This window comes from Scomber japonicus, chromosome 7, assembly GCF_027409825.1.
Source record: "Scomber japonicus isolate fScoJap1 chromosome 7, fScoJap1.pri, whole genome shotgun sequence".
In the NCBI taxonomy this organism is placed as follows: domain Eukaryota; kingdom Metazoa; phylum Chordata; class Actinopteri; order Scombriformes; family Scombridae; genus Scomber; species Scomber japonicus.
Window position 1 is genome coordinate 7964514 of NC_070584.1, and position 27681 is coordinate 7992194.

The 27681-nt window shown below is 39.2% G+C and overlaps 2 protein-coding genes across 2 annotated transcripts in view; both read left to right on the forward strand.

The window, feature by feature from the left end:
- Positions 1–1931: 1931 nt before the first annotated feature.
- Positions 1932–20478, forward strand: slco2a1 (solute carrier organic anion transporter family, member 2A1). The gene is made up of 14 exons (XM_053322473.1): positions 1932–2094; positions 8162–8299; positions 9501–9663; positions 10242–10454; positions 10654–10752; positions 10858–10997; positions 12284–12356; positions 12879–13043; positions 14509–14707; positions 15924–16074; positions 18030–18190; positions 18580–18644; positions 19333–19453; positions 19540–20478. The coding sequence occupies exons 1-14, from the start codon at positions 2035–2037 to the stop codon at positions 19658–19660; spliced, it is 1869 nt and encodes a 622-aa protein (XP_053178448.1). The 5' UTR covers positions 1932–2034; the 3' UTR covers positions 19661–20478.
- Positions 20479–21494: 1016 nt separating this feature from the next.
- rab6ba (RAB6B, member RAS oncogene family a) overlaps positions 21495–27681 on the forward strand; it is a 53452-nt gene continuing 47265 nt past the window's right edge. The window contains exon 1 of the mRNA XM_053321902.1: positions 21495–21730. Coding sequence (XP_053177877.1) covers positions 21661–21730 — 70 coding nt within the window. The 5' untranslated portion in view covers positions 21495–21660. The remainder of the gene's footprint in view (positions 21731–27681) is intronic.

Below are 27681 nucleotides of genomic sequence, written 5' to 3' on the forward strand. Positions count from 1 at the left end.
CACCATGATTGGTTGAGTCCTGTTTGTTTGTACAATACCTGAACACACACTTATCTACATGTTTTCCTACCAAAGATCAGCTCATATGTCTGTTGCTTAGCAACAAGTATTATCCCACTGATCATGATTTATATTGAGATAATTAATGGGCAACACTGTCAGTGAAACCCAACCTGATGCAACATAACATGTATAATGTATTATAAAAGCTGCTATAATCATTTATAATGTATTGTCTCAAAAGAGTCATAAGAGTTGATGGTCTGCTTCATGTGCTCTACACATGTATTGATATAGTTGAGATATACTGAAGTTTACAGACACAAGACGCTGTCTGTAACCTTTAAAGGTATTCAGAGTACAATACCCCTCATTGAAGGAGCTAAACTCCACTTTTATATATAATACTATGAAGTTCAGTAATTTGCTGACTTTCTCAAGCTTTTCTGTTACCTGCTGACTGTCTACCTCTCAGCTCCACTCACATCAGCTCTTCATTAACTTAATGACTTTCATACTTGTGATGATGTTGATGTGGTACATCATGTGCTTTCAACTCCATGGTAAAAAAAAAAACAATAACAACACCATATAATTGTGAACATGAATCCGATTTAATCATTAATACAAGATAAGAAAGAAAGCTTTGTTGTCGTGGTTCTGTTGCACAAGATGACACTGCCACAAATTATGACTTTAAAATTACAATATTAATACATCCTAGCATTATGAGAAGGATATAATGACAGTGTCATGTAAAGCACAACAATTTCCAACCATTTTTAGTGTCAGAATGTGTATTGCCAAAGGAAAGAAGCATTTGTACTTTTTGACCATAACTAACATTAGGCTACATAGTATTTACCATCAGTCACTGAAGAAACAAGTCATGTTTTAGGTATTTTGTCTGAGACTTTGGTGATTATTGAAACCTAGGGGGGTTAGCTTACAGTCAACAATTTAAACTTTGTTACTGCTGATTTTGTAATTTGATGATGTCAGTAGTTTGGAACTATTTAAATGTGGCCACTTTTATATTGAAAAACGTGCCAAATTTAGAACGATCAAAATTAATGACCGACAAAAGATATCATCATAATAAGTATTACTCTAATTCTAATAATGAAAACAAGTAAAAGCTTAACCCACAAAAATAAATTCTCCACCACAGCAGTGATTGAAACAGCAGTTAACATTTGGACATCATAATGTACACAAAACACAACAGTTATATTAATAAGTAACATTAAATATTAGGGGGAGGGTGAACTTGTGACCCCAGTATTATCAAAATCCTGGCTAAGGCCCTGCTGCTAACCACTATGTATGCATTAAGTCTTAATGCGGGTATATGGATGTGTCATTAGCAGCTTTACCTCGGTTTCTTTCGACCTGTACATTTCTTCTCAACCCCACCACACGTAGCTCATCTGGAATAAGTGAATACGTCGTTAAACTGTACTAGGGAAATAACAAACCCTTAATAGCTACATTGACACCGTGTTTAAACAGCTTTATTCATTACCAGTAGCTTCTCTCTATCTATCTCTCTCTCTCTCTCAGTAAACCCACCACTCATTAGCTTGAGGCGGGAACAGATCCGGAGCGCCGCATTCCGCAGTTAATGAAGCAGTGAGCCTGTTTGAGCTGCTGGAGAACAAAGTAGGCTTTAATGAGAGGATGACTACTCATACTATTAACACATAACACTCCTTCGTACTATTGTTTATTAAAGTGTAGGTTTATTAAGGCGTAATTAATGCTCATGAGTCATTATTAACATCAGTATTAACTAGGCTCGGTCACAGGTGAGTGTGTGCATGGGCTCGCGCGTGACTCAGCCAATCAGCGCAGGACTGCCTGTTCCCAATTCACAACTTTCAAAACATTTACGCGTGGAGCTGTGTGGGCTGAGTCCAATTACATCACCGGCACTCATAAAAAAGCCCTCCAGCTCACCGGGGGGAAAACAAAGACATCTCAACCTCTGACACAAACCTCGAGAGGCACATTTCTACACGAGCTGCTTCACTAATGGACTTCCATTCCCCCAAAGACATGAAGAGACCAAGGACGCAGTGCCGCAGCATAAAGGTAGGCATCAGTGTCTTTGTTTTAACCTGTAGCACTCGTTCATTCACTGTGTATGTCACTAGATAGTATTGAAGGACATGGTAATACTGGGGCGCTTTCATAGATTTGCTTTTTTTTTCTCGGGGAAAAAATGTATTGCCTCCCGTGTAGTGTTGGCTGACAGTCAACAGAGCTGCACCTTAGATCAACAACTTCTCTGTTGTTACCCGTATCTCTAAAAAGAAAAAAAATCCTCCAAAACAAAGTTGAAGTCAGATTTGATGTCAGTTTTTAGTCGGTAATAGTACGCAGAAGTCGACATAAGTAAGAGCGAAAATCAAATAAAAATGTTCCCGAGGTTCTTTTTCTTTTTTTTAAATAGTCATAGCCTATTCGTGACTGAGAAGATGCTTTATCTTTAATTTGTGTATGAATAAACAACCAAACCATTAAGGGCTGCTACTCACTATTCATTCATTATTTTCATTAGCAATTAATCGAGAGCAAGTCTATTATAATTTCTCAGAGCCAAAAGTAGGAACTCCAAAGATATTCAGTTCTCACAGTATAACACAGAAAAGCTGCAAGACTTCACATTTGAGAAGCTGGAATCAGAGACCATGCTGGCTTCTTGCTTTAAAATTGATCACTGAATTGATTATTAGATTATTGATAAAGCTTCCAATTTTGTCAGTTGACTGATAAATCAAGTCATCTTTCAGCTCTTGGTCAGAGCTTGATTATTTTTCTACTCCATGATTAAAAATGATTTCCCAGCCATTTGAAAACCTTAATTTATGAAAAGTTTGAGGTTTTTTGTTCTTTTTTTCTAAAGAGAAAATTGAATTCTGCTCCAGATGGAGTTTTTTCACAGGGGAAAGTGGTGCTGTTTTTGAGTTTCCATCTTTAAATACATCAATCAGTCATCTTTTTTGACATTTTTATGTGTTTCGCAACTATTTCCAGTTCAAATATTGATATAGTTTCTGCACTGCTGGCTCTAATGTTAATAGTCTCACTCAACACTGACTAGTAAGAAATGTAACCCCACAGAGTGCCAAAAGGAGCAGTTGTTCCTCACTGTATGGCAATAATGGGAGAGAAACAGTTTGTTCCAGGGCTGTGAGTAATAATGAGGCAAAACTGCATGTTGCACTTTGGTGGTTGCTTTCAAAACACAGAGAGAAATGGCTTGTCCTCTTCATCAGAAATGTGTCGTGTGTGCAGAACATGACTAATAGACATATATTCTGTAAGTTTGGAGGAGACGCTGAAAGCAGTTAGTTAAGCAACTTGTAAACTTCCAGAAGGTGAAGGTTTATTTGAAAAATATTCGGCGTGTTTACCTTCAGCGTTCCCACACTGACTGTGGTAGGTCCAGTTGCTGCGAGTCTTCTCCTGTTTATCATTTTAAGTCTTCACTTTAAAGCCCCCCACACCCCTCCCCTTTGTCCAAACCAAGATGTACAAATATAGGGAGGGTGGAGGACAGCGAAACAGTATGGCTCACCCTACAGGCATCTTTATTTAGTTCAAAGTTCACAGTTAACATCACACATTCTGCGGAGTGCAAATGCATCTACAGTTCAAAGCAGGCACATTACGGTCAAAGGAGCAGCTCAGAATAAGCACACCTAGTAATATGTAGAAGTAGAAGTAGCATGTGTCATTCCTACAGCAATAAGTAGAGGAAGTGAAACTTTAGTTTTTGTTGACTCCAGAACTCTTGATTAGTGCTGGCCTCCCGTGTAACGAAGAAATTGGCTGAGTTGTTTTTCACATGAGAGCAAATGACTGTAATCAGTAAGGACAAGCAGTTCAACAATGGTTTCACAGTGAGCAATCAAATCCATCCATCTTTTCTTGACACTAGTAAATGGCGAACAGTGCTCTGTTCTCTTATTCATTGGGACGCTGTTTGTTTTCTCACAACTTTGTACTTATCTACTGTTGGCTGCAACAAGTCTGCATGACACTTAATCAGCACCGCATTCGCTTTGTCCCCTCGAGATAGGGGAGGAGATTGACATCGCTCTCTCATATAACCAGCAGTCAGTCAGCTTAGCTTAGCACAAAAGCTGTCCAAAGGTGAATCTGCTTGCTATAACCCCTTATTGATATGTAATATCTTATATGATTGTCATGACATAAAAGTATGTGTAAATCTGGCTGGGTGTGGTTTTATGGGAATTTATGGTGGGTTATAAGCTGGACTATTTCTTGGCTAAATTCAGTCACCTCCTGGTATCTGTGCTGCCTGGCAACTTCACGGCTGACGTCACTGCTTTCAACCAAGAAATAGTCAAGCACATAACTCCCAGTAACTCCACGGCCTATTGTTTATACACTGCATTTTTTTGCATATTAAACATTTCAGTATAAGATGACACATTAATTAGTGAGGTGCTTATCAGTGATTAATTTAGCTATCTTTTGACACAGCCAGGCTGGTTGTTTTCACCTGTTTCTGTAGGCTAAGTGAAGCTAACCGTGTCCTGGCTGTAGCATCATACTTACTTACAACAGTGCTCTCAATCTTATCATCTAACGTTTAGCAAATATTAGTTATATTGACTTTTAAGATTTATTGAAAGATTTAATTCATTATATCATTTTCAAAAAAGGTGCTTTAAATCAGAGAACATGCCCTTTGACCGTGATGCTATTGTGCACCAAAACTGTTTAAAGTTTGTTTCACAATGAAGGGAGGTGATTCTGTGGCTTTACTTTCTTTCAAGTATCAAGGGAGACTTCATACACACAGCTTTTCCTTTATTTCATTTCTTGACCAAGTGGGTCAGGCATTATTTTAATAACAAAAAAGATTTCCGTTTGGAAATCCATGGATACCCAGCGTCGGGCTACAGCACGTGTCCCTGAAATAAAGCATTTGAAAATCTAGTGTGAACTTCCCCCAATTCTTCCCTCGCAGCAGGGCTGCAGGCTGTGACAATAACATCCAGACTGAAGGGACTGAGAGTGTTCAAAAAGGATAAATATGTACATAAACTGTGGAGAATCCAAACACTCTCCTGCATACAAGCATCAAATAGGCATAAATCACTTGTATGAACAGTGTGGATAAACAATAAATGCTTCTTTGTTCACAATGTGACATAATATTAATGCACTATTAGCGTCATTTGTATTTCTCCTGCTCTATTCCAGTTAATGCAGCATTTCTTCATCAAGAATGATTGACCTGCTGTATTTGAGTGCAAAGCTTCTCCCTCAAAAGGGAAAATCTTTTAGTTAAATGGGTTATGTGTTAACAAAAATGAATTCGTTTTTTTAGTGTCAGAGCCAAATTGTCAGAGGGCCAATTAGTTATCTCTGAAACATGAGTCGTAGCAGACTTTATCTGCAATAAAAACATTAATCAGACTCCTCTAAAGGCTAAAGAACTGAGCCAGACGCCATGTGAACCTATAACTTTTAGTTTTATCTAAATGAACATCTTTGACTGCCTATTCAGATAGGTCCTGTCAAATCATTTTGATAATTGAAGCCCATCAGATACAGAATGAGAATGAAATATTAGCAACAGTGTAAAAGTGTATATTGTGTGTGCTAACAAACCGTAAATCCAAGCTTTAATAGAAGCATTAACTGTTCTGAGTTGAATGCAGAGTTTATTCTTTCTCAGTCAGCCTGACAACTGGTAAACAAACTAAAAGCTTGGATTAATCAGTGTTTTCATAGCAAATTCACTCCTAATCTCAACACGTATCTTCAGCATCATTCGTGCATTCACGACCCCCCGAGCGACTAAACCCATGTACAGAGATTCATAGGAGTGTCTGAACACCTCCTCTCACAAAGATAGGCAAGAGGCTCTCCCAGATCACTGGGAGCCCGTCCAGTTGACGACTTTGATCTTTCCACGTCTCTGGGTGTGAAGAGAAATGTCCAGGAGACAAAATCATGCAATGAACTGGAGAGACATACTGTACAGTATCACTTGAAGCTAAGTAATTGGCTGACGATGAGTCCAAGATCTCATCATTGAATCACACATTTCATTACTCTTTTGGCACCGTGCTGTTTAGCTTCACGGAAAACTAGATGAATTACTGCTTTGCCATAGGACACCACTGTGTACTCAACTCCAGTAAAACTTGAACATACTTGTACCAAACAAAAGTATTTCCAGTTTGCTATGTGATGCTCCACTTCATTCGAGCGGGAAATATTGCACTTCTAAGGTGTGGACTCGAGTCACATGGCTTGGAATTGAATCAGATTTGAGTCATGATTCTGATGGCTTTACACTTGACCTCAAAAAAATAAAGAAAGGACCTGTGACTCAACTTTGACTTTAAAGGAAGGGTTTGACATTTTAGGAAATACACTTTCGAAGGCCAAAAAACAGTTAGCTTCGTTTATCACAAAGACGGAAACGGGAAACGGGGAGGCTGGCTTTCTCCAAAGGTAATAAAATCCACCTACCGGAAAGCTCACTAATTAACAAGGTATATGTCATTAGTTTAGTTTAAATAAAAACCAATGTATAAAAACAATTTGTTGTTTTTGGGTGGGGTCTTTTCATTGTGCATCAACTTCCTAGAGAGCATTAGAGGTGCTGGTAGGAGGATACGTTTTAAAGCTCTACTTAGTCCCATTGTAGTTTAAGGTTTTACATAGAACACACAACATGAGTCTATAAATATGATACATAGTCATAAAACCAGTCAATAATATTTCCTACCATATACAACAGACAAAACAAAACAAATTTGGAAGAATTAGCTTCACCTTACTGGGCTATTATTACTAGAGCCCGACTGATATATCGGTCGGCCGATATTGACCAGTGAATGTGTTGTCTGATATGTGCCGATATAGTTTTTTATTTTCTAAAGTCATATAGGCAGCAGTTTATGTATATTTGACCCTTTTTCTTAATTCAAGTTTCATACTTTTTTTCCTGTTCTTTATGCATGTTTCATCATATGTTTATCTATACATTCTGTTCATATAATATTATCGGCCAATATATCAATATCAGACATTTTTCACTTCCTAACATCGGTATCGGCCCCAAAAACCCGGTATCATTTGGGATGTAATTATTACCATTAAAATTCTGCCGACACGTATTTAATAATAGGCACCATTCTCCATAATGAATACTTCTCCTTTTTGGTGATAATACTTAAATCAAATGAACATACTGTAAAACCTCCTGATTGAGTTGAAAATGATTTAGTTGAAAATGTTTTCGGCAATCGTCCAATAGGTTTCCTCAGTATCTGCTGGAGTCCCAGTTGTTCACACCATGAGGTCACGTAGATCAAGGTGTGAATTAGTGCGAAACCACTAAGGAAGGGATTTCAGGATGGCTTTGTGCGTAGCTACTGTAATAGCTTTAAAGATTTCGAAAGGGTTTCTGCTTAAAAAGAAAGGTACTTTCTGAATGTTACATCCCTTTCCAGATAACTTCCTCTCATCATCGCCTCATTTTACACCTCATTCAAGCCTTCTGTCTTCTCTGTCTCAATATGCACTCCACCGGGTGAACTAATTGTCACTTCGGCGTGTTGCTGGGGGTTCAAAAACAATGGAAAGTCCCATTTAGTCGTCCGGTACTTTTCCGAGACACTGGCCACATATGGGATGACAATGTGGTCTCTGTTCCTTGGAATAATTTAGGTCTCTCAGGAAGAATATGTTTTATACTGTGTGTCTGTTCTGTTGCTATTTGAGTACAGCCAAAATGTCTTTTGCAGCTGAAAATAGCATAAAAGACAGTTGACATTTATGAGTATAATCTGTTTTAACCTTGGCTCAATCCCTACTCAAAGCTTTTGTCAGAGCACACTGGACATTTGTGAGAGGTATTAATGACAGAAACGGATGGGGGCTCATATTAAAACGCTGCAGGCATTTCTGTGGTTCTCAAATTTTACTAGGTTTCTATGGCATCAAACTAGCAGTTCAAGGTCTAAGGAGCAATTCGCTTCCAGGAAATCTTAAAATTTTTATATTTCTGTCCTGCCTTTGTTTATCTTTCTGCATGTCAGTATATCTGTTTTCACCTACATAATTCCCGGACGCTCAAGGCCACTGTACTGTCTGTCCGTCTTAGCTGTTCGTCCTGTGCCACGGACTGCTGCAGTTCTCTCAGCTGCTGTACAGCTCCTACTTCAAGAGCATCATCACCACTATCGAGAGACGCTATGGCCTCAGCAGCTACTCCTCGGGAACTATTTCCTCTCTCCACGAGGTAAGAGCCAACAATAACATACCCTCACACAGTCTGAGATCATGATAGCTTTATTTCAAGGGTACCAATGACAAAGGAGGAATTGGAGAACAAGCAACATATCAAAATCACACTTCCTGACAATTCAAGCGGGACTCGAGCATTTTGGAACAGTTTTATTACAGATACGGGGGTCAGGAATAATGAAAGAATGTACTGTACATGCTCGTCCCAGAGGGCACCGGATTTCCATACTCAAGTGGAATTGAAGTGCATCACACAGATAAACATCCAGTTTCATGAGTCAGATATGCATGACGGGTGGGTCAGAAGTCACAAAAGAAATATTGTTTTGACATTTGCCACCTTTTCACCTTTTTATAAATGTTTGCACTGCTCAAATCTTCTCAGGATCTGGCTGCACTTAGGCAAGGTGATTATTGTAATTGATTGAATGCAACATTTCATGAAAACAGGCGAAATGAGGAAAGTTCAGTGTCAACTTCTCCTATTAGTGCGATCAGTTAAAGCTGCTAGAATAAATATTTTTGCATCCACAATGGATCAAAATACTAGATATGATGTGAAATGGGTTGTTCTGCAGCTTCTCTCGGCTATCTTTCAGCTGATTATTTCGGTTTCGTACAAGCTGCTTTGGTTCACTCTTAGTGCAAACAGACAAAATTAACTGCTAGCTGGAGAACATAGTGAGGTATTTACAGCTAAAGAGACAGATATTTCCTAGAGGAGCCAAACAGAAGCTAAGAAGAGAGTGAATATTAGACTTATATTCATCAGCTGGCCAGAAACACATTTCAAATATGAATGCTAATGTTACTCCATGTCAGCTGGATGTGTGAGTAATCAACTGTTTAACACGTGTCAGCTGACAGTTTTGTATTTATTGTTTCCGCTGCCCCCAATAGGCCAAAGAAAATCTGTCAATGAATGTGTTAATCTTTGTATTTCGACATCTCTACATTATTTTTCTTGAATATGACATCTAAATTGTGTCTGAGTTGTATGCAGTCCCTGCTGTATTTGTGTGCGACCCCAGCAACTTCCATATTTGGTTTTGAAAGTCTGTTGGCAATGTTGGATAACTGCGAGAGAATGCACTCAGTGTGAATGGATGGATTTGAAAAGTGTGACTGTCCACTGGAGGGGAAAAAGTTCCCTCTGGATCCTCTTTGACGTGTGTTTCTGTGTGTCTTGTTCTCAGATCAGTAACAGCCTGCTGATCGTGTTCGTGAGCTACTTCGGAAATCGCGTCCACCGCCCTCGTGTCATTGGAATAGGTGGACTGATGATGTCCGTTAGTGCCATGCTGCTGACCTTACCTCACTTTGTGTCCCAGAGCTACAACAAAGATTATGTTATGCACAGTAAGACAAGGCCACACTGCTTCTCTCTCTCCTTTGGCAACACTGTGACAGCTAATGTGACTCAGACCAGAGCGCAGGACTCATGAATGTACAAATATGTCAATGCAATTTATGAGACTTTACTTAAGGCTCCGTCCAGAACGCTGCAGTATGGCGTCTCCCTCCTCAGTAAAGGCTCCGTAGCACTCAGCAGGAGTCAAACAAGTCTCTGCTGCTCAACTTGCTGTGCTATGCAGCCACTAGTGGATTCAGAAAGCCTTCTAGTGCTCTGCAGCTGAACTTTTACATAAATCAGAAGGAAATTCATAATCTTCATGCGCTCACTGAAAGCTAAAGAGATTAGAATCACCTCCGGGGCATTTAATTTGTAACAACAATCTCCCACTTCCTTCTTCCATTTTGCCCCCAGACAATGTACCCTGGCATTGTTCAGCATGTCAGTCAAGGGTCAGACAAGCTTCAGGAAATTAAAATAGTTGCACATCTGCATCCGCTGGCTTGTCATTAACTATCACTGTCTTCTTTTTCCCGCCCCTCCCCTCTCCATCTCGTGTGTATGACCACCTGCTGTGATTCAGACCGCCAAGATATTTGCAACCTGCAGGGGAACTCGAGCAACCTGGATTCTTGTGGCCGCGATGAGAGCAGGTTTCTGACCGACTCCAACAACCTGTGGCTGCTCATGGCCAGCGCTCAGCTGCTCTTCGGCTTGGGCTCAGTGCCCATCCAGCCATTTGGGATTTCCTACATAGATGATTTTGCTGGACCTGCCAACTCGCCTCTTTACATAGGTGAATGGCCTGGAGTTCACAAATAGGTGGTGTTTGATAAAGAGAGCACAATCTGAGGGTCATACTAGGTGATTCTGCAGGCTTGCATGTAGAAAAGCTCTTTAACATACACGTGTGAAGATTTTTATCATCAGTATTAGAAAAGAAAATCACAGAACTCAAACTTCAGAAACTCACAGCACCTCTCTGTCTTTCGCAGCCATCCTGTTTGCATTATCTGTATTCGGGCCTGCCATTGGCTACCTGCTGGGCTCAGTCATGTTGCGGATCTATGTGGACGTGGACACACTTGGTTTAGGTGATGATTTTGGCCATCCCAAAGTGATTTTATGAACATGTTCAAGCAGTAAAGTTGCTGCGTTGTTGTATCTAGTTACTCAGTGTTCACTGCTGTGTCCTGCAGGAGGTCAACCAGGGCTCAGACCAGGTGATCCCCGCTGGGTCGGGGCCTGGTGGATCGGCCTGCTCATTACTGCCAGCATCCTGTTTCTCACCTCCATCCCCTACTTCTTCTTCCCTCGTAGTATGCCTTCAGAGGAAAATGTAAGTCACACTCTAAACATCGATTAAATTCATATTGTTCCCATTGTGTAAAGGTATTTCATATTTAAAAGGTGTAGAAAATGGTACAGATTCACTGGAATAATATTCCTGAGCTACTGTATATCTCATGTTTTACTGACACCTACTGGCTGATATCAACATTGCAAGTTCACTTTATCTCCTTTGATTTTTTCACCATCTTGAACCTACAAAACCATTTACATACTGTAAAAGTCAACATTATAACTAACATATCATGTTTCTGAGCACATTTTTATACCAAAAACTGATTTGTATTGTATTTGTGAAATATTTCTATCAGACCTTTTAAATAATCTGCTGAAAACAGTAATGTCATATATGATAAAGCTGATGGCAATAAAAGGATTCTTGTTTGTGAATCCACATTTTGGCTCTTCCAGCTTATATATTTGATGTGATACGGTTCATTATTGGCACAGAAAATTACGTTGTTATTAGCACTGAGACACATTTCTTAACGCAGTAAGTAGGTGGCTTGTCTATGGATGCTTTTGATATAATTGATATATCATTATTTATATTTATATAATATATATATATTAATTTTATATAATCTTTCAGTACAATGAAAGCTTATGACTGATGAAAGCAATGCGATTGTGCTAAAATGAGAAAACACAATGAAAGTCAGTGATAATAATACAATGACACAAGTGTTGAAATTAACTAAAAAATAACTTTATTTATATCAGTTTTTATCACCTTAACTAATTTTTGTGGTTTTAAATTAAAATGTCTTTTCCCTATGAGAGTCCTCACATTTAAACTAAGAGCACTTCAAGTATGAAAAAGCCATAAAAATCTCATTAGAGACAAAAAGTCTACAGAAATTCTCCATTATGTTGTTTTGACAGCTTCAGTTGATTTGTGAATGCATTGAACACTGTTGAGCTTTTTGAAAAGAGCTGTCAGTTCAGTCTAATGTTCCCTCATCACATGAATGCAGTGCAGAGAGGGACAGACTTGTAGAAGAAAGTGGTATGGAGGATAAAAGACATGCAGGAGAAATAGAATCATGTCTTCCTGGTCGCAACAGGCTTGATGTGATTTACTGTACAAGCAATCCTCCATGTTTTATACTGTCCTGTATGTTTGAATCAGTACAGCCACACAACACAGATGCCCCTGTATTGATAACATGCCTAATAACTCTAAATTGCTTATTTTTGCAAAAAGAAGCTGTATTAATTATTGCATAGATACTTTTCGAAACAACTTATAGGCTACTGCTTATCATTTTTCAGGTGATTGGAGATGAAACTGACGTGAGTGATGACTTCAAGAAGCCAGATGTCTCTTTACTTGATTTCCTGAAGAGTATGTTTATTATATTCAGACCACATTATATTCAAACATATTCATTAAAGGTGCAGTGTGTAGAATTTAGTGGCTTCTTTTGCACCCTTGGCAAATGGAGTATAATACAGATAAGTATGTTTTAAATAGTGTATAATCACCTAAAATTAAGAATCTTCATGTTTTGGTTATCTTAGAATGAGCCATTAATATCTACACAGGGAGTGGGTCCTCTTCCATGGGGGCGTTGTAATATCATGTCTCTACATTAGTCCAGAACAGACAAAAACAAACTCTTCTTGTTTTTTTCCTGTGTCATGGCTGCTGTAGTTTCTTCTATACCCTTGGAAGAGGAGGGGGAAGTTCATTTAGTTTGTTGCAATCTGCAACCTCACCTCTAGATGGCATCAAATCTTACACATTGGTCCTTTAAGTGACTCCACATACTTTGTTGTAATGTTACCATGTAAATAACAGAAAAGATAGAGAGGGATTCATTTAAAGTATCGTTGTAATAATCCGCGTGTCTGTATGTCTGATCAGTGTTTCCCAGGATGTTCGTCCACCTCCTGCTGAGCCCGCTCTTTCTGATGCTGATCCTGGCCCAGTGCTGCTTCTCCTCAGTGATAGCAGGTCTCGCTACGTTCCTCAACAAGTTTCTGCAGCTACAGTACAGCACTTCTGCTGCTTATAGCAGCCTGCTAGTAGGTAGGTACTGCATGGGTGCTAATATAAAAAAGGGACTTAAAGAAAAGATCGTATAAAAGATTACTACTGACCTTTGAGTCAACTGATAGTGATCAATGTCAGCTGTTAAATAATTCAAGTCATAATGTACAGCATGGTATGTTTTAAACAATTTTAATGAACACTGTGGAGGTGAAATGAAACAGTCTGTTAAAATCATTTAATGGACACTGGAGTGTGTTAGTGCACTTGCACCATGGCTGCTTTCCAGACAGTGAATTAAGTTTGTACTGTCTTACTTTTTATTTGGGTTTGTGCTTACTTTATGGAAGTTTACAACATTGCTCTGCTTCCAGGCTTCACTTGTCATTTCAGGGTGCAAGTAGGCTGGTGATTTGATGTCAGTGTGAATAATACTTAATGGACAACCTCACCTGAATAAATATGTGCAGCTAATGTGCCTTGCCTTCTTGTAAAAGGGGTTTATGACCAATTTTTGGCAACATCTAATCTGAAGTATCAAAACTGGAGTAATTTAGTCTCTGAGCAAATCAATGGTTTAAATGCCTAAATCTGTCTATACCAAGTCTGGATTATCAACCAAGCAAGCTGTGAAAGTGCACTTAAGTGTCAGACTATCAGGATGGCTAGCTAACCCAGACTCACTATGTGTCATTTGATGTGTAGTAGTTTATTTAATAGTAAAATGGTACATAAATTGTGGGTCCTCATCCTAAGACTCTGACTTCTGATGTGTATTTGAATTATTACTTTTTTCAATTTAAACTACCAAAAACTGAACGGCACACAACAAATACTGGGGCTACTGAGTAATACTGGGTGCTTATTAGGTCTTTAGGTGAAATGCTGTGTTTTCATGTGTAATGGGGCAGCTGTGGCTCAGGAGGTAGAGCGGTCGTCCTTCAATTGGAAGATTGGTGGTTCGATTCCCGGCTCCTCCAGTCCACATGTCGATGTGTCCTTGGGCAAGACACTTAACCCCTAATTGCTCCCGCTGTGCAACGGTGTATGAATGTGTATGAATTGGCTGATGTGCAGCCTGCGTGGTAGCCTGCCATCAGTGTATGAATGTGTGTGGTAGCCTGCCATCAGTGTATGAATGTGTGTGAAAGTGTGAATGACATGTATAATGCTCGCACAGTAAGTACAGTCCATTTACCATAATCTGCAGTGTGCACTTAACAAGTTGATGGTTTATTGGTTAATGGGAGATGACTGTTTAAAAACCCAATACACAGATAGCAGTCACGGCATAAATGGGATTAATCTAACCCTGGACTATAATGGAGGCATTTCAAATAAGATGAAAGAAATGGTGTCCTGTGAGTTTTTAGTCATTCTACAGTAACATGTCTATGTTAGTTAACAAAAAACAGCACACATGTTTAAGAACTTTTTGGACATCTTAAGTAGACCATAAACGTTATGTTTACTTGGTGATGACTAAGTCTTCTGTGGTTCCCAGGTGCTTTGAACCTGCCAGCAGTAGCCGTGGGGATGCTGTTAGGTGGGATCATCATGAAGAAGGTTGGTCTCTCTCTGAAGACCATCCCACGCTTCTCTGTGGTGATGCTGACCATGTCCACCCTCCTCTGCATCCCGCTCTTCTTCATGGGCTGCTCCACCCAGAAAGTTGCAGAGGTCAACTTCAATGGATCGGACAAGTGAGTGAAAAAGCAGTGTTATTATGATGATGATTATGATGATTCATGTGAGCAGCATTGTTTTTACAGAGAGTCAAAAATGACTCATGTTGTAGTGACATTGTAGTGACACAAACAGCTGTCCTCATGTGAAATGATTGCTCAAATACAATGAAATCAAGTCCCACAATTTTCTCACAGCTCACAGATGTTTTGAAAGTCAATTCAGTTCACATTTAGGAGGAAGTGATTGCATTTTGGCACGCTATTGGCCATTATAACTAAATTAGGGAGTATTCCATTCTACAAATTCATACAAATTTTTCACAATTACCCATCTGGAGCATTTGTTTCTGAAATACTTGTAGTATATTCATAATTCAGAGAGTAGACAGAACTCAGTTTTCCTTTGTTAGCTTCTGACTTCATGAATATGTAAATAAAAGGTAACAGCCAAGACTTCGGCTAAACTAGGCCAATCTTACCTTTCAACATTGCTTCAAACTGCATGGGAAACCATGAAAAGACATTTATGCTTGTGTTGCTTGGAGTATTTTTTTAAAAGCGGAAAACCCCAAACACAATTTTCCCTTTAAACTTCCCCCTGATTCTGTTGATTGAGGTGAAAAAGGCAGGCCAAGAGTAAAAGGAGAAGTTGAAATTCTTTCAGAAAAGCTGTAGACTCACTAAACTGCCTATTAGCTGAAAGTGTCCACTAATCATAGATTAAAGGTATCCTGTAGAGTTTCCTTGTCGACAAATGTATGTATACATTGAGTGATTTTGTGTCTGTCATTCCTTCCTTATAAACATATTTATGTTTAGTATTTTGAAATTAAAATTTTTTTGTAATATTTGCCAGTTTTCTTCTTTTATTGATGATTTATTACATGCACAGTATTGGTGTGCAGTATTTGAAAGTTTGTATGCATTGTAAACAAAACAGGGGCCCGCTTATAAAAACATTGCTCCATAGCACCACTAGTGGTTGAAAACTCCATAGGGTACCTTTAATGACTTGACAGCAGCTTAGACAAAATGCTAGTGTCGACATTTAGTGTCATGTTAGCTTCCTCTATTTTCTTTCGGTTTTCATTAGAATTGGATTTGAATTACATTTATGTGAAACAAACAATTTGAACTTCGTACATGCATGAAACACTGATCTTCAAACATTATATCTATGACAGTCCCAGTTACTTGTTTTTGTCTGACTCTCTGTCTCTGCCCTCTATAGCTCGCAAGCTAGCAAGTGTTACTCCAACTGCTCCTGTCCCCAAAGTGCCTTTAACCCTGTATGTGGCTCGAATGGCATCGAGTACATTTCTCCTTGCCATGCAGGCTGCACCAGCTTTATCAAAGACTCCAACAACACTCACAGGGTTAAGGTATGTGCCTCCTTTAAGCACCTGATAATGGTTTCCTCCCATGCTGCTGTATACACACATGTAACATTACTATATAGTGAATCTGGGAAAATTTGAGATCCTACAGTAAATCATCAACTGTAATTAGTGAAATTATCTGATTAATTTATTGAGAAGAAAAAATGTTGTTAGAGCAAGGAAAAGTGTTCATAACTCTTAGGATTTTATTTTGTAACAGTCTATAATTTTCTGAGTGTGGGATGAAAGAATAAGAGTTCCTGTCCTAGCACAGGATCTGGAAATTAGGCTGCAAGGGTTTAATTAACCTTTAACTGTGTACTGCAGGATACTGCAGGGAAAGCATACCACAAATAAAATGCCATTGAGATACACTGCATTGAGTCTGTGTTTAAGTCTGCTCTTCAGGGGGGGAGACTTTTTCTTAAACTTGTCTTTTTAAAGTTTTCAGTAGACATTTGGAACAAGAAGTAACTTTGGCCTTACATGCCTCTTTAGATTTTTGACACAATTAGATCACAGCATCTTGGCTCAGTGTCACAGTATTCAGACTATATGATGTAGTATCTGCCACATGGTCCTTGAAATCACACATGTCATGGTAGAGCAGTGATATTAAACCCCAGACCTATATAATTTGTCATTGTATTTCCAGTCATGGTGGACAAAGACACTGCTCTGCTCCTAACAGGACACTGTTGGCTCACACTTAATGTGCAATCAATGATTATTAGTCACAGAGCAGAGAGGTGGTGTTTTACGGGGTTAAAAACGTCAGTGTTTAAACGTCACAGATTGTGAATCATCTATTCGTAGGTGGATTGTGTGACTGCTAATAGAGTAGTTGTCGGTTTGACTCAGCATGTAAACCTGCTGTGTAATGCTGCAGCACAGCTTTAGAGAGTGATGGCTGCAGCTCGCTTAATGGATTAATCCCCAGAAATCACAAAATGATTCTTTTCTCTTCCTTGTGGACATCTGAAAGGCTGAAAGTGGATTTCAATCAAGTGCTAAACAAAGAGTCTGAATACATGTTCAGGAAATATTTCTGTATTTTGATTTCAGTAAATTATAAGTATATGGTCATGTTTAATGGTAGAAAAATACATTTACTTGTAAAATTAACAAGTAAAGGAGACTGAAACCTGTCTGAAATATAATCTTTCCACTACAGAAGTGCAGTGGTTTGAAACCGATAAACATCTCATCTTACTCTTTCAAACTATACATAGTTTCTACTTTTCTTACTTTTATTCATGTAAAGTTTCATTTTTACATCTTTGCTAGATGTTATCACCCACTGATGTTGTAGGCTGTTTTCTGTAAGATATATGTACAATATGTTTCACATTTTCACATTTTAGTTTGTCTTTTTAAAATGATTTACCAGTTTTTAAAGGAATAGATTTGACTTTTTGGGAAATACGTTTATTTGCAGAGTTAGAAGAGAACATTGATACCACTCTCATGTCTGTAAGCTAAATATGAAGCTAGAGCCAAAAGAATCAATTAGCTTAGCGTAGCATAACATAGGATAAAGACTGAAAGCAGAGGAAAACAGCTAGACAGGCTCTGTCAACATGTTATATCTTGCTTGTTAAATCTGTAAAGATGTGTTTTTACAGGTGTTAGTTCCTAGGACATGTTCTTGGCCGACACTGTGAGATTTCTGTTGCCAATCCTTTTGCTAAACTAAGAAAATTGGCTGCAGTTGTAGCTTCAAATTGACATTAGATTGGTATTTATGTTCTCGTCTAGCATTCGTCAAGAAAGAGAGTAAACACTTAACCCTAAACCGTTTTCTAGTTTAGTTTTTCAAGTCAAGCAGATACCCCCTAGTGGTGGAAATAAGTATCACAGCAGATGTAGTACAATATAACGTAAAGTAAAAAGTTGTTTTTGGATGTTGAACAGAGAACATTAACATCTCCCTTGTTTTTCTTTCTTTCTGCATACAGCTTTACACCAACTGCAGCTGTATATCTGGCCAAGGTAACGCCCAACCAGGTCCCTGCCCAAACAGCTGCCCTCATTTACTTCTACCCGCCATGCTTGTCATCTCACTGGCATCGCTGGTCGCCTGCCTCACTCACAACCCCCTGTACATGATGGTGCTCAGGTAAGGTTGACAATATATTACAGTATATAAAAACTTCCCCACAGCCAGTGTAGACATCCGTCATGTTTAATACTCTAATTGTTAGTTAAAGTTTTCAGAGGCTTTCATAGCTTTCTCCTTCCCAGAAACTGCTGCAGTCAAATGCTGAGCTAGTCTCGTTTTAACAGGCTCTCCTTAACTCTGCAGTCCTTAAAAAACAAGCATACAAGTACATAAAAGTGCACTCAGTCAACAATGTAAAACAGCTAACAATGACTGTGAGGCAAATAGACTGTGACCAGTGCCACAGGTGTCCAGTATGTGTTTCTGTCTTGTGAGGAGTATTACATTCAAGAATGACACTGTTACAGTGACAGGACCTAACATTTTCTTTTTCTTGCTCATTTCAGGAGTGTTCCCTCTGAAGAAAAGTCGTTTGCTATAGGAGTCCAGTTTTTACTTATGAGAGTATTGGGTAAGTCAATAAACAAATAGTATGTACTACTATCAAATCAAATCAATTATTCATTATTTAAGTAATGATACACTTCTCATTTGTTAGCAACCAATCGTACCTCCAAATCATAAAATGTCCTCAGAAGTAAATCATTTTTAAAAAGTCTTTAAAAATGATACATTTATAGATTGTGTATAATATACAGTATACATGAAACAAAATCAGAAGAAACTTGTAAAGTAACTTAAGAAATTATTTAAAATGGCCTAATTGATTTGAAATGTCTCATCATAATTATTAATTCTTATTTTTATAATAGGTTTTATTGGAGTGCATATTTATTTATTTATAAATGTTTAATTATGTGAAATAAAAAGTGGTATTCATTATATATATATTGTATATTTTTTATTTATATATATTTTTAAATATAAACATAAACATTTAACATTTGCGTGATTCTTTTTTTCATGATTATTATTGTTTATCTAAAATTGAACACTTTTTTGTGCAGTTTAAATTTGCTCCCAGCTCACTAAGACCAAATCAGGAAATGTAATTAGCCATAACTTTCTTTCAATAATACATTTTACATTAATTTCTTCTAAGTAAATCTTGGATTGCCCTCTAGTGGTTCTCTCTTAGTCATATGGGGATAGAAATGTGTTTAAACTGAGCACTTTCTGTCTCTCTCCCTCTATTTTAGCCTGGCTACCAGCCCCTGCAATCTTCGGGAAGGCCATTGACTCATCATGTGTCTGGTGGAAATACGTGTGTGGAAAGAAGTTTAACTGTGGTTACTATGACAACAACTTTTTGAGGAACAGGTTAGAAAACATGTCACTCAGAGCACATAACACATAGAAACACACCCAGTACATCACTGCTAACATCATTTTTTTGACCCCTGCAGGTACTTAGGCTTACAGGTGGGCTATAAGGTCATGGGCCTTGTCCTACTGGCGATGCTGGGGTGGAAAGTGCAGCGGACCCAGGAGTATAGTCTGGAGAAGAGGCCCGAACCTCTACTGTGAATCTGCTGCAGCTCCATATTGATCCAAGCCTCTGTTTCTGAAAGCTTTGCTGTAGTGGTAAACATTTTGATGAACAGTGTGCTGCACAAAGCCTTGTAAGTGTGAGAAAGCCACCATGAAGAAGACCGGCCTACACTGACCTCAATTTCTGTAGGCCCACCCCCCTACCTGGGACCTCACTGGCTGGAGTTTGGATGTACATTGTCCAAACGTGAAAGTTTCTGCTGTTTTTGGATACATTTTGATGGTTTGCCTTAAAGATTATAATTGGAATTACTCTGACAATACGACCAACTCATTACAAGCTAAGACAGGACAGCTAAAACACCTCTTGTGTGGTACCTCACGACATTTACATGCATCTGAGACCAGCGATAAGAGTCTGACTGATGATCAAATAACAGATATTGAAAATATCTTTATTACTTGTTCCTATAAGGTAGGAATCTATTCAGGTTTCTATTTGCAATGGGAACATACTCTGTAACTAATTAACTGTATAGCTTAATATTTAAGTTTATTTTTTATAGATGTTTGTCTCATACGCAGAGACATCTGTGATAACTGCAATACTCATTTCATATATAATCATGTATAACACTTGGTTTATTTGCAATGCTACATATGTTTTCTGATATTTAGTAAATACATGTACATACATACATACACTGTTACTCATAAATGGAATTAATCACACACATTATGCTATCTACTGGTGTGCATACATGTGTAAGAATTACTGGCTAATAAAAATATACAGTGCCATTAATCAAGTCTCTAATATGCAGCCTGAAGACTTTTTTTTCATTTCTGGCTTTATCTGTGTCTCCGCATGTGATTTCACATGTGTGATTTCACATGTGTGATTTCACATGTGGCCCCACATTGTAGAGGGGCCACATGTGAAATCCATGTAACCTTGAGGTTACTTACCAAATGGCAAGTACAGTATATAACAGTAAAGTATATAATATATATAATATACTGTGAATAAATATTGTAGGAGTATATGTAAATAATATATATTTGTCAATACATTAATTTGTGTTTCAAATCATAGATTATACACATAAAGATAAGTTTGTGCCTAGGGTAGTATCTGTGAAGATGTGCATTTTGAAATTAAACACATTATTATTATAATTATGTTTATTATTATCATTATTATCATTTTGTTTACCTGCCAGGTGGGGTATAATAAAAGCTGCATTATGGGAAGTGTAGGATCCAGTGTGTTTGGAGGTTCATCATCTCATCCACATTAGGGACCAAAAGTCAGGAAATCTCAACATTTGCTGCAAAAGTCAGCCAACTTCATGGGAGTGTAAAACTAAATCACTTTTTGTCACCCACACACAACAGATCATGGTCACTTTTAAGGACACAGACTTACATTAATTTCCTGGGCACCTAACCCAAAATCATAACCACTACTTACCTCATCCTAACCTAACCACTGACCTAAAAAACCCAAAACAAAAAAAAACCCCAACCAAAACCGAAACAAATGAAAAACAAAAAGAAACAATAAAAAAGCCTTTTCCTTCTTGGGGTCACGGTTTTTGTTCCTAATTGGAGAAGTGTCCCCCTGCTGATGTCTTTATAATTAGCCTAGAACAAAAGGAGAAGTTCATCCATACAAATAAAACTGAAGCCCAGCAGCATATTTTATCCCCCCATCCACCTACCTTCTCAACCTTCTCCCTCCCCGACTCACATGACGTCATTTTATATCACGGCTGTCAGTTCATCGGGGAACGAGGAGAGGCCGCGCATGCGCAGAAGCCGACCGAAAAAGCCAACGTCACGGACCGGTGCAGCAACAGCAGTGTGCTCCCATCACGAAGAGAGAGAGAGAGAGAGAAGCAACACCACCGCCTTTCCCACCCAGCATCTCTACCACCCGACAACGAACTCGAGTGGGGAAAAAAACACACACACAAGTCCACCCAAGACTGTCCTCCGGTGTCCAGAGTCCCTCTTCTTCCTCCTCCTCAAACATGTCCGTGGGCAGCGACTTTGGAAACCCTTTAAGAAAATTCAAACTCGTCTTTCTGGGGGAGCAAAGTGGTAAGACGCGTTTCATTCCGCTTGTGGAAAGTTCATTTTTATCGCTTTGCACCTGCTAGCCCTGTCAGCAAGTTCGTGTAGTGAGTTGTGTGTGAGTGTGTGAGAGGGGAGAGCATTATTTTAATCAAATTAGCATCCTGTTGAAGCATCACATAATAGAGCGGAGAGGGTATGAACTGTTTAGTCTGCAGCCTCCCAAGTTTAGCTGTGAAATCACTGAGGCTTTTACAATCTTTAACACCCGCCCTGTGTGTGGAGACACACCCAGGTTGTCAGTGGCGATGAGATAACTTGTGTGGCTGCAGTAGTCTCTGCCCTGGTATTGTTCCCAGTCTGCCTGCTGCTGAGGCTCACCCCAAGTTTGTGAATGCTGACTTGCTCCATGAATATAAATGTAGAAAAATATCAGCATGATATAGCACACATCATTTTCAAATAAATAGGCATCAGTGCAGCACCTTGTGTGAACTCATCTTTGATTCATTTATTTATTTATCTCTGCCTCCATCCCAAAGCTTTACTCGCCCACACCCTCAGACAGTGAAAAGCTTCTCCTCCTTTACTCCCTTTTTTTCCCTTCTTCTTCTGAGGCTTCAGTGTGGCAAAGAAATTGTTTTCCACAAGATTTACACTGAAGCCGACTCAAGCTCGATGTGAATCCTTAAGCTTTACCTTGTCTTTCCATCCATGCCGATGGTCAGGTCAGGTGTGTTTATTGGTCTTATTCCAAGATCTTTAGCGCCCCGAATGAACCCCATTAGTCATGGTTGAATCCTTCAGTGGCTCATATTGATCATCCAGTATGTGTGTGGGGGGGGGGGGGGCATGCATTATACAGTATATTGTTCTATTTACAACAATGTGCCGTATTTATCATGTAGATAACAGTGGATCTGTGTTGACTAAAAGCTGCATAACAAGGCATGTGCTGTTTATCAAATGATGCTTTAACTGAACTTAAACAGTTGATGATGGCATCCACTACTGATGGTTAAGGTTATAGGGCTGAACCAATTAGTTGGTTCAGCCCAATCAATTTTGCTGATTGACAGAAAATCAGTCATCAGCTATTTTGATCATTGATTAATCATCTAAGTCAAAAAACACTAATTGTTCTTCGCTTCCAGTTTCACAATTGTGAGTATTTACTGCCTTTGTCTGTTTTGTGTCATTTAAAAATAATTTTGCTTTTTTGGGACTGTTGGTCCAATGAAACAAGACATTTGTAGACATGAAATTGGGTTCTGGCAACATTTTATAGATAAAACCACTAACTGGAAAAATGATCTACACATTGCATCAATGCTAAAAAAATGTCAGACCTAGCTTCAGGAGTTAAAAAAATGTGAGATTACTCTTCAAACTTGACACGTTCCCCTCTATCTTTGCCTCGCAGGGACTTTTGATGATCTCCAAATGAGAGTCACAGTACATGGTATACATAATAATGTTTCTATACAATCTCAAGCAAGGGCATGGATCTGTTGGCTGGCTTTACTCTTGGGTAATTTTATGATATTAAGCACCGAGCAACAAGCCAAAAGGGATTTGGCTGCATAAACATGATATCAGGGTGTGTTCTGTGTTCAGCAGACCACTGAGCTGCCTGTTTAGACATCATGACTAATGGTCAAACTGGGGAGATAAAGATAAATAGACATCCCTTCTTGTTAAATGTTAACTATGAAATGGACTTATTTTGTGTGTTTAAGCTGTAGAAAGCTTTACTGCAAACCTCCATTGATTCCTACTTGAAGATGAATGTCTCTTTATGATCATTAAGAGACAGATTGAACAATATAAAGCTTCAGCTACACCTGTCTGGATGTCTACTGGATGCAGACTGAGGTCTGGCTGCTTTTTAGGTTTGCTGCAGCAGCTCTCCTTTCTCTTCCTCCTCTTAGTAAAAATATTTCACTTGTTCATCAGTTTTACTCTGAGGTACGGTTTCGGTGCACTGAGTTTGTCAGCAATACAGGAAATGCAGTACCTCTGTGGTCTTAAATATCTAGAAGAATTCCAGACGTGTGTGTGTGTGTGTGTGTGTGTTGTTTATGAACATACATCGGCTGTAACTGACAGTGGGCCTGAATTATTGATGAGGAACATTTCTCATCAATGAATCATTTCTCATTAGAAGCTATGTGGGCCACTTCGTATTTAAATTCCATAATGGTGCACAACTTCCTTTTATCTTTGTTGCAGCTCGCGCCCATCGCTCATTAACATGTGGGCTTAAAGGATTCCTTTGTAGGGTGTGTTATTTCACTTGCAAATACATTTGGATAGGAGGGCATCTATCAGCGTGTCTGTCCTAATATTGCAATAAGACATCGCTGTTAATATCACCTGCCACACATGCTCTAGGATTACAGTGTCTTTTAGATGGGTCAGATGGGCTCACAGAAGCAGCATTTACCATAATTACTGCTGACTGTGCGCAGTGATTACGGTCACAGCCGTAAAGTTTTATCAGGGAGATAAACCTTTGACCTAATATAATCCCAGAGGTTTGTGGGGGTTTTAGAGAGCGAGGTGCTGCGGTTGGCCTCATTCTGCAGTGCCTTTGGTAAAAACGGTCTGGCTCGTTGAACTCTTAAGCCTCTTGAGACCCCGCAGGTATGCCAGCGAGAGGGTCCCGGCCCAGTCTGGTGTGGACTGAAAGCCCGTGCCTGTTTAGCAGCACGAGAGGACTCGATTCGTCAACCGCCGCTCATCTAGACGGCGGCAGCGCCCGCCTTCGTGTTCGATTGGCTCGTCTCAGGCGGAACTGTGTCTCTCTGGCATGTCGGCCGTAATTTCAGCTGGTGCCCAGGCGGGCGTGAATCCCGTCAGCTCTGCCGCTATCATTTATTAATGCACACGACTGGTCTCAAGTATGTCAGGAACAGGAGCGTCAATACAGAGGCTGCTGTGACAAAACAACACAGAGTCTGAGTTGAGTAAAGGGCCCTGTAATGGTGCAAGTATCTATAAGATGTGTCTATAAAGAGAAGAAAGCTGGCACAATGTTCTGTTTTTCATAAAAGAATCAGTTAACGTCAGAAGGGGGTGGGGGGGCTCCAGATTAAGTGGGTGGAAGTGGGCAGAATGTTAAATGAGCTGTCAGGAAGTCTCTCCTGCTGCATACTTCTTGGGGTGTTTTCAACACTGCCGGTACAAAAGGGGCTGGCTAAAGATTTCCTTGACAAAGCTGAAGGATTTAAGCCGGGCCAATCAGCTGTTTCTAAGTCTGTGTGCCCACGCTCCTGGTGGAAAGCAGTATTTTTTTGCCAGTTCTAGCCTCAGAGCAATCAACCGGGCCATTGTTAAAAACACCTCAGATTACTGCTCTGCATTTATTGGGTCATAGATGTTTGGCCATAGGCGGGTTTTTAGAGGAGCAGTCCTACGTGGTACTTTGTAAACCCAATTGTTTGGATGTAATCCCCTGCTGCATGCTTCATTTCACCTCAGACAAACAGATGGGAATACATTTGCTAGATGCATCCGCATGGCTGGGATGAGATTTTGCTCACTGAATCAAAATGTCATCTTCCATCTTTCGGTGCACAGAGATTGCCATCATGCAAACCAGCGCTGGCTTCGAAATACTGCTGAATCACTGGGCCAATATGCTTCAAAGTAGGGTTCAGTCGGTTGTCTAATGCATCAATCACTGGGTTTCCAGGAAACAGCTTTTCTGAGCAAATGAAACGAGGTTTTGTCTTGCCCAAGCAGGGAGCAGCAGACACATTTCCGTATAGAGGCTGCAAAACCACAAATGCAGATATAGATACAACACACTTACACACAGGCACATAACAATCACATCCAGTTTTTATACAGAAACTGCGCAATAGTAAGCAGAAGGAAGTGCAGAAATCCTGTAGCACACAGAAGGCACGTTATAATTCTGTGTTGACTACACAGCACACAAGACTTTTTACATACTGCAGGTAGTGCAAGGATTTCAGATTTCCATCTGTCAGTATTATGTAAGACAGTTGCTCAGCGTAGGCTAAAACCTGCCAAGTTTGATTTGAAAGTAACATCCAAAAAAAACTACTTCCGGTACTTGATGTGTAGATAATGTACGTGCACCCCTTTCCTTTCAGAAACTGAGACATATTCAATGATGAGAATAACTTGCTGGTGTGAAGTTGTGTAGGTTGGATATGAGAACAGTGCTGTGATTCTAATGTAGGTTGGTTTGTTTTATTCACTTTAGTGCCTTGAAACTCTACATAATAACATGTAACACCTCTTGAAAGTGTCTTATAGGGAAAATATTTCACAACTGGTGGTTAAGTTGACTGTATGGACAGATATTGACTTAAGTGTTGACCTTTGACCAGTAGTCAGGTGTGTTTGATCAGTCAATTTCACATGTCACACATGGTGGTGATGATGCAATGTATGAGGATTTCCCCATCAGGATTACTGACATAACAACCAAGTGCACATTAATAACTTCCAGAGCCCAAGAAAATATGAGTCAATTAAACCTTAAATGATACATCTGATCATCTTTCATTTATCAGAAAGTTTTTTATTAGGCCAGATGAAGATTAAAGTCTAGCTGCTTGGAATGATATATTAGAAGTAGGCAACATGGCAAACTTACTAAGCTTGTGGTGATGATGACTAACACAATGGTTTTTTTAATCACTATTTTGCAGTGTTTTATGGTTTTATTGGACAGTTACAGAAAATTGATGACAGGAAATGATGGCGGAGACAGCTGGGGAATGACACGCATCAGAGGTCCCTGGTTGGACATGAACGCTGCATTGCACTTTATGGATTTGCCCCACACAATATTTTTTAATGCAATAATGTTTCATATAAATTTTCCCATTTTAATGTGTGCATTGAATAAAGTATCGTATTGATGTGGCAATATGAGGATTAAAGCAACAGAGTAGATGTTTGCACTGCTGCGGTAAGTTTAGGAAACGATGAAGAAATGATTTACATGAGCTCGGCATTTCAGCAGCATCGCCATAGGGTTTTGGAAAGTCCTAGAAAATATCGAAACCACAAGATCTTGAAAATTAGTCAAAGCTAAATCATTCCTTGTTGTGCAAGATCATGTATTGTTCTGCAGACAGCCTCAGGTGCTGGAAAGATGGAACAGGTGAGTTGATATTGGTAAGATTTACAGCTTACAGCAGAGTGGAGCCGGGGTGGTACAGCCAATAAGCTGTGGAGAAAATAGAGTTAACAGACCTACAGCTTCAGGATTTTCCTTGAATGAGGGATTGTAGGTTGTCGATATCGACTTGACAGAAGGCCTGATGTTCCAGCTGGATGATTGAAGTCCAGTTTACACTCCCTGAGCTGCATCCGTGCTCCTGTAACATTTGATAATCTAATTGCGTCTAAACATAACTGCTCTTTTCTTACATTATATATCTCACGGCATCTTGCCAATGCCTGTTCAGTTGAGGGGAAACAACTCCCTGACAGCTTTGATCTGCTATTGATTGACTCAGCTACCCGCTAATGGGGGTAAATTGATCAAAAGGCATCAATCCCAGCAACTTGCCTATTCCCACCATCCTTTGGGTAAGACTAGAATCAACATAGCAATCTGGACAATTTTTATGTACTTGTTAAACCATTAGATTATCATTTCTTTCACAAAAATGCTCTATTTAAAATTTGGACCAAAAACCATCATTCTAATCTGATAAGGTGCGTATTTCTGCTGTGTCACACTTCAAAGTGCATAGATTGCACATCCCTGATAGTGTAATTGCAGGTAGACAAAATTAAGTCGTCTAAAAATAATATTAATGACTAAGTTTGTTAAAATAAAAAAAATAACATTTTCTGACTTATTAAGTGGTACTTTCGGTCCTGCAGGAGCTGGTCTGCAGCCAAGGAATACCAAACAGAGCGACGATAGCTCTGTACATATGCTGCACAGCTGAGTGGGCATGTTCCCTAAGGCCCATGGGAAAGCA

Coding starts and splice junctions, on each gene's coding strand:
- slco2a1 (XM_053322473.1), top strand. CDS start 2,035: ATGGACTTCCATTCCCCCAAAGACATGAAGAGACCAAGGACGCAGTGC. Junction 9,664..10,241: donor CAAAGATTATGTTATGCACA/GTAAGACAAGGC, acceptor GCTGTGATTCAG/ACCGCCAAGATATTTGCAAC. Junction 10,455..10,653: donor CAACTCGCCTCTTTACATAG/GTGAATGGCCTG, acceptor TGTCTTTCGCAG/CCATCCTGTTTGCATTATCT.